This window comes from Mesoplodon mirus (assembly GCF_964341445.2).
Source record: "Mesoplodon mirus genome assembly, chromosome: 16".
Classification (NCBI taxonomy): Eukaryota; Metazoa; Chordata; class Mammalia; order Artiodactyla; family Ziphiidae; genus Mesoplodon; species Mesoplodon mirus.
In genome coordinates this window covers 70,223,069-70,243,266 of record NC_138992.1, presented here as the reverse complement: position 1 = coordinate 70,243,266, position 20,198 = coordinate 70,223,069, and the positions used below count along the sequence as shown (strand labels likewise).

Sequence of the window (20,198 nt, the reverse complement as noted above, 5' to 3'; positions counted from 1 at the left end):
AGGCAGATGTAAAACAGGCTTCACAGAGGATCACACGGAGGCCTGAGAAGTCTTTTGTTGTAGACAGGAGACTCATATTAAAAAGACTGGAAACACAGTAGACCTACTCTATTAAATAATGTGACAAAACCAGTGTACAGTACGTGTGTAATTGTACTTTCAATGTAATATGGCACAGTAGTCCTGGACTTGGAATCAAGAAACATAGCATTTAGTTCACAATGTTTCTAACTATGTTCAGACAAGGAGAAACCTCCTGTGCCTTGGATTCTGGATCTCAAAAATTAAAACGATCCTGTATAAACTTTTTCTAGAAAAGAAGAGAGTTCACTATAAAATTTCAGAAGACAAGAAGAGAAAGCATTTCATTATTCTGCAAACATTGTGAAACAAAATTATGGGTAAAACATGACTGTGGAAACTGCTACCTGGGATACCTGGCAGCTGAGATGAGCCAGTGAGAATTAGAGGAAAGCTTACCTGGCCCCTGCAGAACCTGATCCTCCAGCCAAGGGTACGGCTCGGCCTCTTCTGGTGGGACTGTTGGCTTTGGTGCAGATCTTTCTTTAAGGCCTGCATTTTTATTCACAAAGTTAACTTAAGGTTTTCTTTCTTTTTAAAAAAATTTTTGACATGTTAAACCAAGTAAAATAATGTTTCCAAACACTTCATCAATACGGCCAGTAATTCAAAGTTTCCAAGACTTTATATTACATGAAAATGTTGATATGCTTAAAAACTGAAGTAGGAAAACAGTTTGTTCTTTAACTTCACCTGGGCCTTTAACATCTCTTTGCCTAAATTAACTTTGCATTTAAAAAATAATAATAAATCATTGTTTGAATATTCACAAATCTCTAAAATAGTCACAAAAACAATAAGCAAAATAAAATAAAAAGTCATATCTGAACTTGCCAAAAGAAATCCAGTATGAGTTCAATCTCCTCTCGTGTTCGTAAGTGACTAATTAACTTCTAACTCTTGGACTCCGAATTCAGCAATAAGACAATTAAGATACTCTGGAACCTTCTACTGTTATTTGCATGCACTCCACGTTCTGATTTATATATAATTAATTCTTCTTCTTGAAAAGTATAGTTAAATATGAGAGGAAATAATACATAAGTCACTATGTACAATCTTCTAAAGGTAACATTTATGAGCAATATTATTCCATAAAAAATATGGAAAAAAAGTTATGTTTTTCCCTTTTTGTCTTAAGGAAAATAAGACATCAGCGTAAATTAACAGGAAAGATGATTTTTTAAAGTCAATGCTGGTCTAAAATCGATTATACTGCTAGTTCTTTGATATTTTATATGTAGCACATTAAAATACATCCTCAATTAAATACAACTATGTAGAAAACTAAATTAGACTGTCATGAGCCTGACGATTCCATTTACCAAACCCTGGGCTCTTCGCTACCCCACCGAGAATCCTGTACCAAGAGGAGCTACTAAGGAGCATGTGTTCTGCATGTCAATAGCTGGAATGCAAAGGTCAGGAGAGAACTGAGAGGCCTTTTCTAATCTTAAGCAGCTTTTATACAACTCACTGGAGATGTCCTATTGCAGTCTGGAACATCCTCACTTCAATATCACTTACTCTTCTTTTTTGGTTCTTTATATTTTCCCTTATTGTTCCCTTTTCTATAGCTCTTCATTTTTCTCCCACGGACAAAAACACCCTCCCACCATCCTCTCCCGAATCCTAAAAAGACACTGAAACAGATTCACGAGATCCCACCTCATCATTTACATTTCCTCTAGTTACTTATTTCTGATACGACTTACCCAAAAAACCTAACGTTAGAAAACAAACACCAATACATAGAGTCGTCTTCTACTCCTAACTATAGATTCCTGACAACGCATACACAAACAGGCACAGATCCTAACTGTAGTTCACTTTCAGGGCATGGGGGTAAGGGATGAAGGCTTATTAAAACGTCCCATTTCAAATTCCAAATTCAGGGCTGAACATTCCCATGCCCTTTTCCACTTAAATAAGCCATGCTTACGTCTCTTAACTGGTACTGGAACAGGTATGGACTTACGGCCAAGTTTTGCTGAATGAACAGGCTAAACTTTGAGTCTTCAGAATCAAGTCATTTATCTTTGCACTCTCAGCATCTCAGAAAACACCTGGTACATAGCAGGTGCTCAATAAACGGCTGCAAAAGGGCTGAGCACACCCCGTGTGTGACTGCTCTGCTCTTTAAAGGGCTACAGACTCTCTGCAGGGCCAAGGCTATAGCTGCACCAGCGAGGCTTAGGGCTGTAGAGGAGGCAAGGCGGACTCACATCAATTTCCCTGCTACTATTGACCAACGAGATGCCTATTTGTGCTCTAGCAGCATTCACCATTTCAGTACCACAAGCCTAATTTGCCCGGACGGTCCGGTTTGTCTTTTGTCCTGGTAAAATGACTTCATTCTCAAAAGCATCTCAGTTTGGATGAAAAATTACAGGGTCATTCTTCACTAATCCCATCTGTAGCAGGCTTTCAAAACTGTGCTCCATGGGTTCAATAAGCAATAAAATATTCCCCCATCAAACAATAAAGATTTAAGCTGCCTGAAAATCCCGTTCTTACTGAATTCCGAGAAATGCTTCAGTTGAAAATAATTTTGATCCTAAAATTGCTTGAAAACAACTAGCACATCAATATTCAGACCCACAACGCCCCTAATAAACAGCTTTCTCTAAATTAGCTGGGAGTTATTTGTCTCTAAACTTGACATTGTAAAACGTGAAAAACAACAGGAGAAAGCAAAAGCGTGTAACAAGAGAAAATATTGAGTAGTTTTCTTTTCTGTCCAAAGCAGCAGCTGAATTGTAAATGTACTAATACCTGGTCACAGCTATTTTCCAGAGGTGAAATCAGTGCAAAAATAAACTATTTTGTAAACTTCAAAGAAGCTGAAGATCACATTTACACATCTCTTTCCCCAGACCCTTATAAACTTCCTAATATTTAACAAAAACACATTTTAGAATAATTCTTATTGTTTTGATAACCCATGTGGAAGCTTTTACTGTGATGTTTCCAAAATTTTTTCTGTTACCCAAGTCCATTTTAATCCATGAATCCATGGAGTATTCCCCAGGAAATAGTGGTAAATCCATGTCTCATACAAGATTTTAGGCAAAAAGTAAACAAAAATTAAACAAGAAAAATAAAATAAGGCAGACGAAACGTTTTCAAATTGGATTTATTATGAGGTACACATGGCAAGGATACAGCTCTGAAATAAATGTTCAAAATCAGGTTATGAAATGAATGTATCGGTTCTGATGCTGATGTGGCTGCAAACAACAAAACACCGACTCACTGGCTTGAGCAAGAAGGAAATTTATTATTTAACAGCAGGTTGGCTGGCTCTCAGCCCTGGCTTTGTCTTCAGGGTGGCAATCCGGGCTCTCCCAGCTGCAAGCTCCTCTTTCAGACAAGATGATGTCCAGAAGCAAAGGACCACCTCTTGTTCTGCTTCTCTTAGGCTTGAGGAAATCTTTCCTGGAACTTCTCACCATTCTTCCCTTTCAGTTTTAATAGTCAGACCAGAACCCACTTCCATTCCTAAACTGGCAAGAGCAGCAGGATGATCACAATGGTTTGACAGTAATTATCTAGGGGTGAATGAACGTTGCACGTCAACCACGACAGCTCCTGCATGATTTGGAAAACCAACTAGTTCCCTTAAAACATACCTTGTTTTTAGTTCTTTGAGCACATGAGACAAATTAGGAAAATTTTTTTTAAATGTTTACGTTTAATAAGTGTATAAATTTTCTTCCAATTGTAATTAAAAATGGAGTAAGTTATAAAAAGTAAATGAAATGAGCACTTTAAATCAACCATTCATAGCAAATTTAATTACCTGATACAATTACTCTAGCCCAATATCAGCTTACTTCATTCACTACTACCCAGCTACACCTGACCATAACAGGAAAGAATAAGTGGATTTTCTTCCCATAAATACATAACATTTCAAAAGTTACTATATTGCATATTACATTCATTCATTCAACAAATATTTAGCACCCACTAACACAAAGCATTGTTCTATAGAAAAGCAACACACAAAACCCCTACCAGCCATAGGAAGGGATCAATTAAAAAGATAAGAAACATGAACTCTTTAGAGTATACCACATGGGGAAAGTGGCAGGCCCTTAGGGAAGGGGGCGGGACTATTTACAATGAACTGATGAGGAAAGGATTCGCAGAAAAGACTGGAACAGATTCCTGAAGGACATTAGGGATGTGGCCCTGTGACTTACACCAGGGAAGAGTCTCCAGATAAAGCTCTGGACCAGCAAGTACAAAACTCCTCAGCAGGGGGGCCTCCCTGGTGGCGCAGTGGTTGCGAGTCCGCCTGCCGATGCAGAGGACACGGGTTCGTGCCCCGGTCCGGGAAGATCCCACATGCCGCGGAGCGGCTGGGCCCGTGAGCCATGGCCGCTGAGCCTGCGCGTCCAGAGCCTGTGCTCCACAACGGGAGAGGCCACAACAATGAGAGGCCACCGTACCGCAAAAAAAAAAAAAAAACAAAACTCCTCAGCAGGGAGGGTGATGGGAGTGAAGAACACCCAGGTGGCCAACACAGCTGGAGAGCACGGGCCTGAGGATCAGAAAGGTCCTGGACATGGGACTTCCCTGGCAGTCCAGTGGTTAAGACTTTGCCTTCCAATGCAGGCGGTGTGGGTTCAATCCCCAGTCAGGGAGCTAAGATCCCACGTGCCTTGCAGCCAAACCACCAAAAACATATATAACAGAAGCAATATTGTAACAAATTCAATGAAGACTTTAAAAATGGTCCACATCAAAAAAAAAAAATCTTTAAAAAAAAAAAAGAAAGAAAGGTCCCAGACACCCGGCTCTTACTCTGAATGAGAGTGAAGGATTTACTTTTCGTAAGAATCATATACAAACTGCTTTCTCAACAAAATGTGGGCCAGGAAGGATTATACATAGTATGATGCTTCATAGGCTCTCACAATCTTAGCCCATAAAAGCTAAGACATTTTAAAAATCAGTTTCTCAATCTTTGATTTGCTAATTCAGTGGCGTACAGAGGAATTAAAAGTCTGATCTTATTATCCATGCAGGTTACTCCAGCTGCTGGGATCCATGCAGGGAAGTGCTCGGGGCTGCTGCTGGTCACAGGTGCAAGCAGTCTAACATGTTAGACTGGGGTATACATCAATACACCCCAAGAACGACCCTAACCGGTACACGAACCTTGAGACATATTCTGGGAAATCAATCATCCACAAAGGCACACGCACTAATTGGCCATGCTACTCCCTGCTGTTGTTGCTTGACTTGTATCATCAGCAGGTACAACCTTGGCAGGTATCCCAAGAGCAGCCCTACTGCCAGGAACTACAAGAGCTTCCCTGACATACAGTAAGAGCCATTCCAGATGGAAATCATTTTCACACGACCCAAGGTGGACAGACGGGCTTCAGAAGAGGATGACGTAAATCTCAAAAGAATTAAACACTGCCAAAAAGATTCCCAAGAGCCTGGTTCAGGAACAATGGACGGACTCCACAAAGATGGGGTTGGAGTGGACTCAGTCTGACATCTCACAGCAGGAGACCACGTGTAGGAGCTTAGGGACGTCAGCCCAGAGGGCTGCCTCTGAAGTCCATTTGAATCCCATCTGGAACATACTACCACTGCTACAACATTGGTCCACAAGTATATGGAAAGCGGATAAAACAGCAGCTCATTAGAGGGCTTTTAAGAATTAAATGGGATAATTTAAACCCAGAAAGTACACATTTTCCCCGTCACTTAATGTTTTCCTTTATTTCTTCGAAAGAAACAAATCTACCTCTCCCTCCCGCCTGCCTTGCACACATACACACAACAACATGAACAAAGCTTAAGGCAACTTACAAGGTGGTTAAAACAATTACTGAAAAAGCTTCTGGGTTTTTCCTCAAAAAATTTTTTTAAACATTTTTCACCTTTCTAATATTACTAACAGTGTATACAGACCTGAAATATATTTTAATCACCTACTTTATATGTTAACCATTCAATAAACATCCATTGAATGCCTGTTAATGTCAGTTACTATGATAGGTACTGGACATAAATCATAGTCTAATAACAAAGTCCCAGAATGAAGCAAAGTGAAGAGCATGATAATTGCGAGGCACACAATCCAGCCACCTGGGAGGATCAGAGAACGTGAGGACAGATGTGATGACTCAGCTGGATACTGCAAGAGAGGCAGAAGGCAGCCCACCACAGGGTGGGAGCATGTTGTACGCAGACGGGAGGTGGGCAGGACAGGCAACAGTCCAGTTTATTTCTTCTCCATCCCTTGTTTATCTCAGAGCATTTCACTGTAGGGACTGTATCCGCAGGGCCTAGAAGAGCCCCCAATACACTGCAGATACTCTGAATATTTCTTCAACGAATCAATAAATGGGAAATAGAGATGACACAGCATGTGGGTCTTTATTTCATTATCAAAAACAACACAGAGGGCTTCCCTGGTGGCGCAGTGGTTGAGAGTCCGCCTGCCGATGCAGGGGACACGGGTTTGTGCCCCGGTCCGGGAAGATCCCACATGCCGTGGAGCGGCTGGGCCCGTGAGCCATGGCCGCTGAGCCTGCGTGTCCGGAGCCTGTGCTCCACAACGGGAGAGGCCACAACAGTGAGAGGCCCGTGTACCGCAAAAACAAACAAACAAACAAAAAACCAAAAAAACAACAACACAGAAACTTTAAGTATATGCCTTCCTCTAATCTCTTAGAGAAGAAATATTTGAGGCAAGGAAGAAGTAAGTGACAGACCTCTATGATGTATAGATGCTAATAAAGAGTGATAAATACATACATGAAGTGAAATCAAATGAGGTATGAAATGAGAACAAAGAAAAATAGATGATTTTCTGCTCTGTAGGGCTTAGAAAATGGAAGCTTTTGCAGAAATTGATTTCTACGTAAAAATGACATCCAAAACCAGTAATAAACATCTAGTTCATGTGGTTTTATCCTCGGGCAAATGGAGAAGGTAGGGCCTGACACTAAAGATTGTTACTGAGGATTTTTTCCAAGTACCCCAAACAAGATTTGCATGAGAATAAGCCTTCTGGGTCTGCTATGTAATACTCACCCTTCAGTTTCCTAAGAACAAACACTTTCTCTTTAGACAGAACCAGGGGAAAATGTAAAGAGCTTAACAACATAAACCTAATTCACCTGATAACTAAATGGCAGGATTTATCAAATGGCAATATTTTCTTACATTCCTCTAACTGCCTGAAGTTATTGTTGACCAAGGGTTGGGATGAGTTCTCTCTATTCCCAGGGCTCTAACTCTGAGATACCCATTCAGGCTCATCCCATTCAACCCTTCATATCTGGGCGGCAGCAGGAGGCATGGGGTGAGGAGGAGAGAAGGGGAAAACAATTCCAGAAAGTGCCTGCCTTTGGTGCGGATGAAATACAGGGCATAAATATTCACTGTGTGGCCTGCCCCACACCTAGTCCCCCTTCTCCCGGTAAAAGCACACTAATTTCGTTGAGGGACTGGTTCTCCATCACCCCAGCTTTAAGGGTGGCACTCACATGCCCTTGGTCTTGCAGTCACAGCTTGGTTACCCCATCCCCCATTCTGTAAGAATTAGGAATAAATATGAGCACAGGGGACTCCAGGCTGCCTGAGAAGGAAGGCCACCTCCTAAGAGAGCCCAAAGATGGAGAGAGAGGTCCAGACCACTGTCTGAGCACCCAGAGCTAGCATAACCAAAAGACAAAAACCACAACTACCCCTGGGCTTTACGGTCATGTGAGCCAATCAATGTTTTTGGTCCACGTAAGCTAACTGGAATGGATTCACACATGTAACCAAAAGAATTCTGGAAAATACTTAGAAGTAAAGCTAAACGTGTTCCTAATGTCCTGAGGAAGAATGATGAATGCTTTTTCCATAGAAACATAGTTACACTGAGACTTGCAGAACTGGAAATTAGGAATTGAATAGGTTTTTGTGGACTGGATAGAAAACCTCTAAAGACCATAAAATCGCTTCTATGGAAAAATGTGTTCTAGGTACAAAGCAAACTTATAAATAAGTTTTTCACACTTAGACTGGGTATGAAATGTCTCAATTATACCATATACTAAAAACTACACTTTATTTCTTCATAACTTTTTTCTAGCTTTTACATTTCACATCTTGTGTTTCCATGTTGTAGCAGTATCCTTTAAATAACTAAGCATTCTTGCAGTTTTATACATATGTAACATTAAGAATTACTTTTTGTGTGTGTGTGTGGTACGCGGGCCTCTCACTGTTGTGGCCTCTCCTGTTGCGGAGCACAGGCTCTGGACGCGCAGGCTCAGTGGCCATGGCTCACGGGCCCAGCCACTCCATGGCATGTGGGATCTTCCCGGACCGGGGCACAAACCCGTGTCCCCTGCATCGGCAGGTGGACTCTCAACCACTGCGCCACCAGGGAAGCCCTAGAATTACTTTTATTTGTCCGCTCAATGATCTCAGTAAAACAAAGTAGGACCCAGTACACCCATTTTACAATGATACATTAGTTACAAAGAATAAAGAGCTTAACTATTTGTCTCACAATCTGTTGATAAAAGGAGTGGGAATCATAGCCACAGTGCTTCCAAACTTTTAACAACTGACTGAAACAACTTGGTAGAATTATTACCATTATTCTGACAAAAGAAAGGGACGCACGAGTGCTAACAACGTACCAGCCACTCATGCATAACCACCTCGAGGGAAAGGAAAGAAAAACCAGCATTTCCAAGTGAACTGAGTAACCGATTTGGAGAACTGTTACCAATGGGCATTAACAGAAGGAACAGTGGAAGACACAGGAGAAAGGAATAAAAGTCTGGAGACACAGACTAAATCAGCAGACCCATTTCATGGAAAATGACATTTACAGTTAACTTAAATCACTAAAAAAGTTTTGTTTCCTTTGGCCGTGCGGCATGTGGGACCTCACTTCCCCATCCAGGGATGGAACCCGTGCCCCCTGCAGTGAAGCACAGAGTCCTAACCACTGGACCGCCAGGGAATTCCCAAACCATTAACATTTAAAATCATACTTGTTTGCTATCTTTCTTTGTTTTCTAATGGAAGTATATACAGGGAGTCCTTATTACCCAAGTAATCATTATGAGAACCTCTGAAGTTACAAAGTTGGATGGCTACACAGGCCATAACATTACAAAATACTCTCTATGAGCCAATCTCTGGCAGAATTAATTCCCCGGGATTAATTCAAACTTTCATGCTAACAGATTTACGTCAATTTCTTTACCAGTCTCTCCCTCATTTTGAAATGCTGTTGGACCGCCTATACACAATGCAAATCATCCATAAAGTAAAACTGAATATCTTGAAAAAAATAAGATTGCAAATAGTTGATTACAAGCAATGTTAGAAATAACTGAAATTCACACACAAAGCCATTAACCAGTGAAACACAGAAATTACAAATCACAACTGAAGGGAAAATATCAATGAATATAAAGTTCTTCCAAAGAAAGTATTCTGAACACTACAGGACAACAGATTCCTGTAAAAACTGATAAGCTCTCAAATATTTTTGTAAAACTGACCGTCTTTACGATGGCTGCTACTCACATGGGAAATGTTACCATACAAAGGAAAATTATGCCAAGAATGTCACTTTTTAGAATTCTATGCATCATCTCTTAGTGTAGCTTAAGTAATGTTAGTGATATAACAAAATACATTTATACTCAGTATTTAATTTTCACTTTTCAGGACTTTTTCTGACTCCCAACTACTTCAAGTTATATAATTTTTGTCCCTGTTTTTAGTTGACATTTCAAAAAGGTGACCTTTCTGGTTTTAATTATCCTTACATAACAATATGAAGCAGCAGAATATAGAAATAACTACATACCGAATAAAAAAGTAAGTAAAACTGAGAAAGCAAGCATAATTTTAACCCACTAATCATGACCAAAAAGCATATTTCCACTAAGTTTTTTAGGTGAACAGTAAGGGTCAATGCATCTGAGTAAAGTGTCACGTCAACTTCAATAAAATTCAGTTGAAACCTTTTTTTACTGAAGAAAATGGAAGGAAAGAAAAAAAAGAAAGTAAGCCAATTCCCAGTTCTCAAGAGCTCTTGAAACACTTTTAATAGTTTAGGACAGGAGTTTCAATTCAATTCTTGAGTTGCTATTCAAAGGGAAACTCAATGATAGAACTAAAATATTTCCAGGTGCTTTCTTAAATAGCAACAGATAATGTTTATACGCTTACGCTGATTAGGGTTAGTCTAAATTTTTTTCACTAATTTCTTAGAATTTAGCATTTACGTACTTTATGCCCCACAGCCATTGACTGTGCTTCAAAAACCAAGGTAAAAATTACTAGAATGCCCGCAGTAAAGGTCATTATAATTTGCTGCCCCTCTCTACAAGGGAGGAAAAAAAAAAAGTCATCGGTACCGAAATTAACACTTAAAATTTGATACCTAAATTTGAAAACTCAATCTATTTATCTGAGCAAGACCGAACATCAGGATATATATTTTAAACATTGCAATTTTATGTGGTCGGTGGATATAGTTTTGCTTCTCCTTCTGTCCAGGTCTCAGAGTCTCCCTCTTCTTCTCCCAGAAACTCTTTCCTGCAGGAAGCATTTCATGTGGTTTGAGAAGGAACCCCTCAACCCACACCCAAAGCTTTGTGCACAGGAGCCAGCCTGTCCCCGACTACAGGAATGGTCACAGATGCTTCCAGGCCTAACCAGGACAGCCAGAATCTCCCAGGACTTTTCTCCCAGGGCCAGCCCAGAAAACTGCATCTTTGTACAAGGATGGCTAAACTAGAAAAATGTGTCTGGGGCCCCCGAGGGCCACCCTCCTCATCAAATGGTAGCACCTCCATATAGAATAAAGTCAAGTAGAAATCAGCAGAGTCAAGATTGGAGAAGAGAGCTAGGAAGAAACAGCTGATTACAGGTCTGTACTTGGGATCTATTCCCCTCAAGCCAGTGCCCCTGTATTTGCCTCCAAATGAGCCATAAGATTCACTGTGGTTTACTGTGCTCCTATAATCAAACTATAAAAATAATAAAATCCGGACTGATCAACATATGAAGCCCCAAGTTAACCCATGTGACAATTTCTTTGGGACTCAGTTTTTAAACAACAGAATGATAGGATTGGATTAGAGATATTAGACTAGATATTCTCTAGGCCTGCCCCCTTGCTGGATAATTTTATCATGTCTGTTGGAATTTTTGTCAACTAAATGTACAGGTGTTTGATTTTAAGCAGTAAAAGGTGCCAGCATATTAAAAAAACAAAAAACACAATACTTTTAGAAAATTTTGCACTTAACGCTTACTCATTTCTGATTTGAAATACCTTTAATTGGGCGAAAATCTCTGTTTTTAAAGGCTCTTCAAAGAAAAAGGTGAAGAACTATTTTAAAAATAAAATAAAAATTTTGTGGCAGCACTTATGATTCAGTTACAACAAATCAGGTTATTCTTCTCAAATTCAGTAACTGAATTTCACCAGCAGTCACGGTTACAGAATTAAGACTTCATGTAGAACAGCACAAACCATTTGTAGAAATATATTTCTTACAGAAATTTCATTTTATTAAATGTTTTCTGAACTCAATTTTGATCTCAAATTTGCAGCTCCTCAGAAACGGTAAACAAGTATGATACAATCAAATATGAAAAATATATGCCATTCCACCAATATAACTGAAAAATTGTGTGATATAAAATGAAAGTATATCCTAATTTGAAATAATTAAAGCCTTTCTATAACTAGTCTGAGTCTGTAAAGATGTCATAAATAAGCATTCTAAAATTGTTCTTCTACATAAAATTCTCTCTTTTATCCAGGACTGTTTCCAGAATTCTCAGAATGCTGTGAACACTAAGTATTGACTGGGCAACAGGAGAAGGTCGGGGAGGGATGGTTGGAACGGGAGAGGCAGGGTGAGGAGGGGTGAGGGGTAAGGCAGCACAGCGGGGTGAAAAAGGAGGTAAAGGAGATGGAAAAAGACCCGGGAGGAGAGATGCAAAGGAGTTGAATGGGGAAGAGCCTGAGGAAGGAGCAGCCCCCAGAGAGGGGGGCGGGGGGAGGGGGAGGGTGCTGGCTGGGCCTGGGGAGGGAGACACGCCGGCAACTTCACAAGAGCCCGAGGAGATGCCCTGGGAAGAGCTGGGGGGTGGAGAAAGGAAGTGGAGAAGGAAGAGGGTAGTTGAAGAGGAATGGGAAGCAGGAAAGCAGGAAGGCGAAGGAGGGAAGAAAAGCAACAGCTAACAGAGAAGAAGACAACCTCCTACCTACCTGAGTATTTATCATTCCTGAAACTTACAAATCACTCTGCATATAAACACTATTTAAAATGTTAATATTCTTGCTGAACTCCAGTGAGACTATTCTGTAGTAATAAATCATTACAATTCATATTATACATATACGTTTACCTGGTACACGATCAATAAGTTAATAAAAATAGACGTTATTACATCATATTTTTATTACATATTTTTTTAAAGCTTCATCTTTTAAATTTCGAAGCATGAGACAGGTACCTCAATTTCAAAGAATTTACTTGGCTGAGCACCAATAAATATAGTCAATGGCTAAATGACACAACTTCCCCAACCAGAGGAATACCAAGTTTTCCATGCCCTTCGGCAGCAAATCACGATGAAGAATACACCATTTCCTGGGATGCTGCTGCAGCTTTAGTTCTTTCTCTTCTGGTTGCTTCCCTTTGCTAAATGTGCCTGTTTGGCAGAACTTCTCCCTTCCTTTCTATAATCTTTGTCTTTGGGTGCCACTTTAGCAGAAATATCCTTGATATTTGTTGATTTTTTCCTATTTTCCTTGGTTTTAGTACCTTTACCTAGTCCCGCCTTCTCTTTTTCTTTGTCCTTTTTAACCCTAGGAGACTCTTTCCTGGAAACAACTGAATCCGCAATTTTCTTCTCCTTCCGGTCATCCTCTTTTTGTTTCTTGCTCCTTTTTCTCTCTTCATGTTTACTTTCCTTCCTTGACTCAAGCTTCTCTTTTTCCTTCTTGAGCTCTTCTTTAGTGAGTTCTTTAACTTTCCGGTTTTCCAATTAAAGGGAAAAATGTTTATTGAAAGTCATCTCTTAATTCATAGACAGCAGCTTAGTGCAAAAGTACTGTCTTTTTTTCTATCTCCCCACACACGTGAAATGATCATTCAAAACGTGACTTTCATCCACTAGTTTTAAATTGGCTAAAAACAGATGCAAACCTCTATAAAGTATCAGCTATAAAAGAAATGCTAGAAACTTGCCATCATTTTTCCAGCTGGCAATATAGTATGATTTGCCTCAAAACCAGGTTAACATGCAATATTAATAAAATGAGTCCAGCCATAAAGGCAGCACTTTACACAGAGTGTTAACAACTCACATATCACAGCTATGACAACATAATTAAAGGAACACTGACAACGCAGGAATAAATTTTCCATAGCTTGCAAGTATTTGTACAAAGATAATTTAAGTCTTTAGCTCTAACAAAAAAAGTATGTCCTTAAAGTATCTGTGCTTGCATTCCTTGGAAACAAATATAATGCACAAATGGAAAGTTAAATACCATTTAATTTTCTTAGTTTAGAAAAATATAATTTCCATATGAGTACAAAATTTTAAGTTTGTTATCTACAGTGTCTAAGATGACAAGGAGAACTTCTTTTCTGCTTCTGTTCAACATTATGAAATCAGTATTCCTTTAAGTATATTTCCCATTATTTTACGTAGAGCCACTCCAAGCCAACATCTATGCTGTCCATGCTCACAGAAGAGAGAACAATTAAATGGAATATACAGGTGATTCCAAATCTCACGTGAGGTGCTGCTTTCAACTGGCTTTAAATAAAGTTGAACAGTGCTGCTAGCAAAAGCTTTGAATTTCACCTTCTTGATTCCCCATTAAGAAATCATAAGAGAAGCAAGGTGTTTACTGTATAATGTAGCATTTAAGCAGAAACAAAAAAGAGAAAGATTTCTTTAATATAATAAAACGTGGAAGATGTTTCTGCCCATCAGAATCATGTAAAACTCACAGAGTACAAAATGTTATTCGACTCTTCCTGACAATTTTATTAAAACCTTGTAAAAATACAGAATAGAATTCATAAATCATCAACCATCCTCAAAGTCCTCATTCTTCTTCAACGCCGTTCAGAGTAACATAGATACGCAACACTGCAAGAGCGGAATGCTGGTGCAATGCTGACACGTCTTACTCTGCACACAGTTTTTAAAATATTAAATCTTTAATGTTGAATTTGCCTCTCTAGATCAAGGAGTCAAATTATACTTTATTGGCCATTTATTTCATAATTACTTACATAAGAATAAAATGGTAAAAATTCTGTCCTTCTTCCCGGGAATTATTCAGGCGGGATATCAAAGTTAAAACATTAAAACTTCCTAACCTTAAAGTTAAAATAGAAATCACAAAACCCTGTAAATCACATAGCAAAAGTCTCACCTGTTAATGTTTCACCAAAATCAAACTACATACCATGTGCCAAGCACTTGAACACAAAAGAGTATTACAGGTTTATAAAGAAAAGCATGCACTTTCCCCATGCCCCTCTCCCTAAAGGACAGAAATCTTTACAAGTGAACAAGAAAAACCAAAGGAATATAAAATAAGGCTGCAATAATAAGCTGTTAGCCTATACAGAATGGTTGACAGGTGTAATAATTTTTAATGAATCAAAATATCAAACACAGCAAATTCTATACCGGCATAATGAAATCTAAGTTTTCATTTTACTGAAAACTACAAGTTTGGTCCCACTAGCTTTTATTGTGCTCTAAGACAGCATCATCAGAGCTTTTGGAAAAAGGAAATCAATCATTGATGAACTCATCTTTATTTCCGACAGTAACTAAAAAATTTAGACTAAAGAAAGGCTTTAGAAGGTAGATAGGATGTGTATACTGTAAATTTAGTGTGTGGTTTAAAGACTGTTCCGAGGTTTTGATAATCTGAAAAAGGAAATTACTTAAAATTACAGGCCGGAGGCAGAAAACTCTTTAATGAAACCTTGATAAAACTACTTACAACCAAAGGTGCACCCAAAACCAAAAAGCAATAATGTTTAGCATTAGTAGCTGCATCTACAAAACATTATCTATAAACTGTCATGCATTTTCAAGCATTAAACTTGATTCACTCAAGGCTAATGTGAAAAATAGAAAATACCTTTAGCCTTGGTTTTTCTCTTGGCTACCCCACCAGGTCCTTCTGTTGGTGTTTACAAGATGAAAATATGTTACAAACAGAAAATATTAAGGTAATTAAAAAATAAGTATCTATAAAATAGTTTAAATATTTAAATATTTAAATAGACAATTTAAACTATTTTATAGTTTATAAATTGACTATTAAACAAATTTACTTAAATTCACCATTAAAAAAATACACTCCTGCAACATACAAATATCTATCATTCATATGTCATTTTAGAACCTTACTTTCACTACCTATAACCGAAAAATGCATTTTAAAAACATCACTGATTTAATCAACTTCACAACCTGCCTTAGGTCTGAAAGCATTGTTGGCTTTAGAGATGTCTAATTACCACAGGAAATGGCATTTCCCTCTCAGTGGTACCTGGATGTCAGTGGACTTCTGCTTAGACACAGATGATCAATTACAAGCACCAGGGGTGAAAGGACCTGGGGACCTTATTTCCCTACTCAATTATCACTGCCACTCAAAAGAAGGACAGCATATTTTGATAGAATTTTACTCTTTACTGTCTGAATAATCATGGCTTTTCTCCCATAGTTTCAAACTTTCTTTATAAAAAATTACATAAATAAGAATTATACTATTATGGAGGTATATACTAACTTTTTTACTCTTCATCTAAAAACTCTGCAAAGGCTTTCTATTTCTTCTCTAGGCAAATCAAAGTTCTGATAATGTGTTTATGTTTAACCTTCTAACAAATATCATTACCATATACCTCGCTGTACACTTTTTCCAACCAGCCTGTACTTAGCATCCCAACCAACTGATGTTCCCAGTTCTATCTCCTGGTCACATAAATGTTATTTTACACTCGCGTATCAGCAAACTTTCCAAAGTGGCGTTCCAGGTTGCCAATCCATTACCTGGGGACACCAGGGTAGGAGGTAGGGTGATTTCTGCTCATCCCCTGTGGAGGCAGCGAGCGCCATGCACAACCTGTCACCCTACAACTAAGGTCTGAAGTGTCCCAAGAAAGCCCCTAAGCCCTTTCATATTTCACATATTCCTGCTGGAAACTGTGGAACCCCCTCTGTATGTTTCTCAAAACCATAATCACACTCCCACTTGCGTATGAGATTGTTTTACTCCTATTCTGTTGTTTGAATCACCCTCCACTCCTAAACCTCTTTCCCTCTCTCTCTGTTCATGGCAATTTGTTTCCATCAAATGAGACAGTTCATTTGAGAATGGCAATTTATTTGGGTGGAGATATCATCATTGTCATTCTGGAAAACAAGTATTAGTATATCTTACCAATGACTACATTAAAAACAGAAATGTGAATGAACTGTTCCATGTGGCTATCTGTATCTATCCAGTTACTTGATATGCATACATAACCAAAACCAGCGTGTGTGTCTAACAACTACTTTTCACGGACAAAGCCCAATTCTTTCTTAAACTCTAGCAAACACAGTATACCACCGTGTACTACCGAATGCTGTCGTGGACCACTCCCCAAGAAAGTTTATTTAGGTGAAATGTCAAACTTATTCTCGTAATGACAACTTTCAAATACATGGGTATTATCCAACGTGCAAAAGAAATTAGCATAACGCAGTAGAATACACTTGTAATGATGCTAACGTCCCCTCCTGATTCCTGCATGTTCTTGACTGGCGAGGCCTGGATTGTCCCTTAAAAAGCAGAATGGTGGGAATCAGACTATCCCCCTACCCCTCCACTATTATGATACAGTCAAAAGAGCTACATTGATGAAAAGGTTAGCGTTAACATAAATAAGCCAACATATTAGATCAACATGAGATTAGTTGATTAGAAACATGAAAATATAATAAGTACTTGATTTAAAACTTTTCCAGTTTGGGTATAAATCCCTAAAGTGATACAAATTAACAATGTGCCACTGTACTATATATAATTCCAAAGTATCAACCTAAGCTGTCTTTTCTGAACTTAAAGAATATATTGAATCATTTTTCAATATTTTTGACATGACAAAGACTGAACTAATAATTTAAACAACAATCATCATATTCAGTCTCTGAAGGAAAGAGTATAAAGATGAAAGCACAGCACTTGGAAAACAGAAGGTAATACAGGAGCCTGTAAGTAACAAAAAAAGGGGGGAGAGTCAAGAAAATGCAGGGAATGAATGAATGAATGAATAGAAAATGCAGGATTCTAAAAGTCAAAGTAGCAGTTGTAGAAAGGAAGGAATGAACAAAGCGTTAGGATGAGGACACTACTGAATTCTGTTTGTTAGTAAATGTCCCATATACAGTTTTACAAGGAGTATAAGGGGCGGTCACGTTACACTGAGAAAACAGGTAGAAAGAAGGGTGAGCAAAACCCCAGGGTTGCTCATCACGGCCTCTCTTCCCTCCTTAGAAGAAAACTGATCATCTACGGGGTTTCCCAAGATTCTCAATGGGCAGAAAAGGAATAAGAGTTTGAAGAATTTGATCTGCATTCGTATGTTTTGAGGGCTAGGAAACAAAGGCATGTCTAAGGGTAGAGAAACTGAGTCAGCGGGAGAGAAAGGAGGAGGCCAGAAGCAGGAGGTGCAGACACAGGGCAAAGGTCAGCTGCTAAAAAAATGACCAATGAGAGAGGAAACAACGATTCAAAAAACTTCTCAGAGTAAAGAAATGCTGTGCAGAGTAGAGAAATGATAATGGAACCCAAGCCATTAGGATGTGGCTACGGTCAAAGAGAATGGCAAAAAAAAAAAAAAAAAAAAAAGTTATCACCACATTGTTTACTTCTTTTTTGCCCTGTATGTTTATTCTGATGGTTTTAAGGCGATTACTGTTAATAGCTAAGTTGACTATTTGGTAATCCTTACACAGAAATTTGGAAAAAGCAGGTCTTATATACCTCCCTTAGAGCCTGAGGGAGTTGCCTAAAGGTAATTAACATTATTGTGGCAACTGCCCCAGGGCCACTATCCCACACACATTTTCAAAGTGAAATGTTCCGCGTGTAATTAAAACGCTGAATCACCTGTTGGACCTGCAGTTTCACCACAATTTTAGAAGACTGGCTCCATTACAGAAACCCAAGTACTATAGCTGCTGCAGGCTTTCAGGAAGTTGGTCACAGAATTGGTCGGCTGAGTATCATATCATACTTAGGTCATCCCAGTCACTCCCACCATCCCTGGTGAGACCAATGAGTCACTCTGAGCCTCAGTTTCGAAGCTGCCTCCTGCCCGTAAGAAGCATCATAATTTATTTCAACATTGACTACAGACGAGGCCCTGAACGCCTAAGAGAGGATTCTGTAAGCTAGGCAGACTTGCTCTAGAACGTAAGTCTAGCCTTGGCAAAACGCAAGTCAAGACACTACACCATTTTCCTTTTTATTTTTAAATAGATGGCGTAACAATTTTTTGAAAAAAGGAAGCTACAAACCTTCCAACCCTCTGGGATGAGGGAAGATCAGAACATCAGAGGACTGAAAGACTAAAAAGTTTAAGAAGGGATTACATCCAGAGACTGAGAGCTTGAATAAAGATAAAATCCAGACACAAATACGAATGAGATAGCAGAAAGATCACGTGAAGACCTCAGCTAGCATAGGTCAGTTTATTGTCTGAACTTCAAAGTGTCATTTTTCTTGGAAAACAAAATACATCCAATAATTGTTTTCACTTATTTGAGCTGTTTAAAAAAAAATCAGCATTTTATTATGCAATAGGTAACTCCTGACCTTCTCACTCACCAGGGCTAACCCCAGCGAATATTTAATAAATACCCTATGTGGGGCTCAGCTTTGAAGACGGATTCAAATGCAGCCTAACCTGACTCCCAACTTCAGACAGTTCACAATTTAGTTGATATCTACTCCTGTGTATTACAGAGTTATCGCAACAAATAACCGGCAGAGAATTCAGCACAGGGTTCCATCCATCGACTTGTGATAATAAAGTCTGCATCCCTGGATTTTATCAAAGTGCTCCATATATGCACGGTGATCAAAGAAATTTCCACAGCTCAAAACACAGAGAACGTTCTACTTGTTTTAGAGACCAGAATCTGATTTCGAAAGGGTTGCTGAGTATCAAGCCCCCAAAGGTATAATTGCCAGGTGTTCAAATTCATAACTGTCTATGCTTCTATCTGCCTTGACTAATACTCCAAAGTTATAAACATCAGGCCAGACGAGGAAACATTTTGCCCGGTCTAGCTAACTGTAAATGAAAACACGCCAGAATTCAAGCAGAAAAAACAGTTTTTCTTATGCGTCTGGATACAGCTCTATAAGCCAGGGAGGTAATTTCTAGAATAAAGAATCAAGTACAAGGTGAAAAAGCAGGATATCACCCAGCGCATTATGCCCGAGGCATCTGCATGACGCAGTGAGCCGGCAGCTGGGCCTCAGGGATTTAATAAGATCAGCACCCAGAAGACACCTCTCCAACTGACTTACACCTCATCCCTCACATCCGAGGGGAAGTAAGAGCTGAAAGAAACTAAAGTGCAGAAAAGAAGTCCCCTGAGTGCCACTTCCTTGTTTTGGTACCAAATTCCAAAGAACCCGGCGCCTTTTCAATTGGACAAACAGCAGTTTTGTCTGAGGAAGGGCATCTCGGGGGAGACAAGGCCATCGGAACTCAGAGAACATTCCTCAAAGTGCCTTTGGTTCTGGAAATGCAGAGTAAATACAGTACAATGTAAAATTCACCATAAATAAACATTCAAACATACAGATTACATGTTTGCCTTTTTAACTAAGTTCCTAAGCTTAAAAGACACAAGCTAGGAAAATATTTCTATGATCGAACAGAAAATTACACAATAAAGCCTTAGAAGATTAAGAATTGTAACATACATAATAAATAAAATGTAAGCAAAGCAACTTTGGTCAGCTTCAAAGTACTCTATACCAGTTTTGCAAATAACTT

At 39.0% G+C, this 20,198-nt stretch overlaps 1 protein-coding gene across 5 annotated transcripts in view; it reads right to left on the bottom strand.

Moving 5' to 3' along the window:
- The window catches only part of ASPH (aspartate beta-hydroxylase), a 230,196-nt gene that overhangs the window by 167,742 nt on the left and 42,256 nt on the right, over window positions 1-20,198 (bottom strand). For 4 of the 5 annotated variants that reach the window (XM_082601145.1, XM_082601143.1, XM_082601142.1 and 1 more), the window contains one exon: window positions 481-573. In XM_082601145.1, coding sequence (XP_082457271.1) covers window positions 481-573 — 93 coding nt within the window. Of the gene's footprint in view, window positions 1-480; window positions 574-12,680; window positions 13,125-15,271; window positions 15,314-20,198 lie in introns of those variants that run through there. The other variant, XM_082601146.1, reaches the window with a different exon arrangement.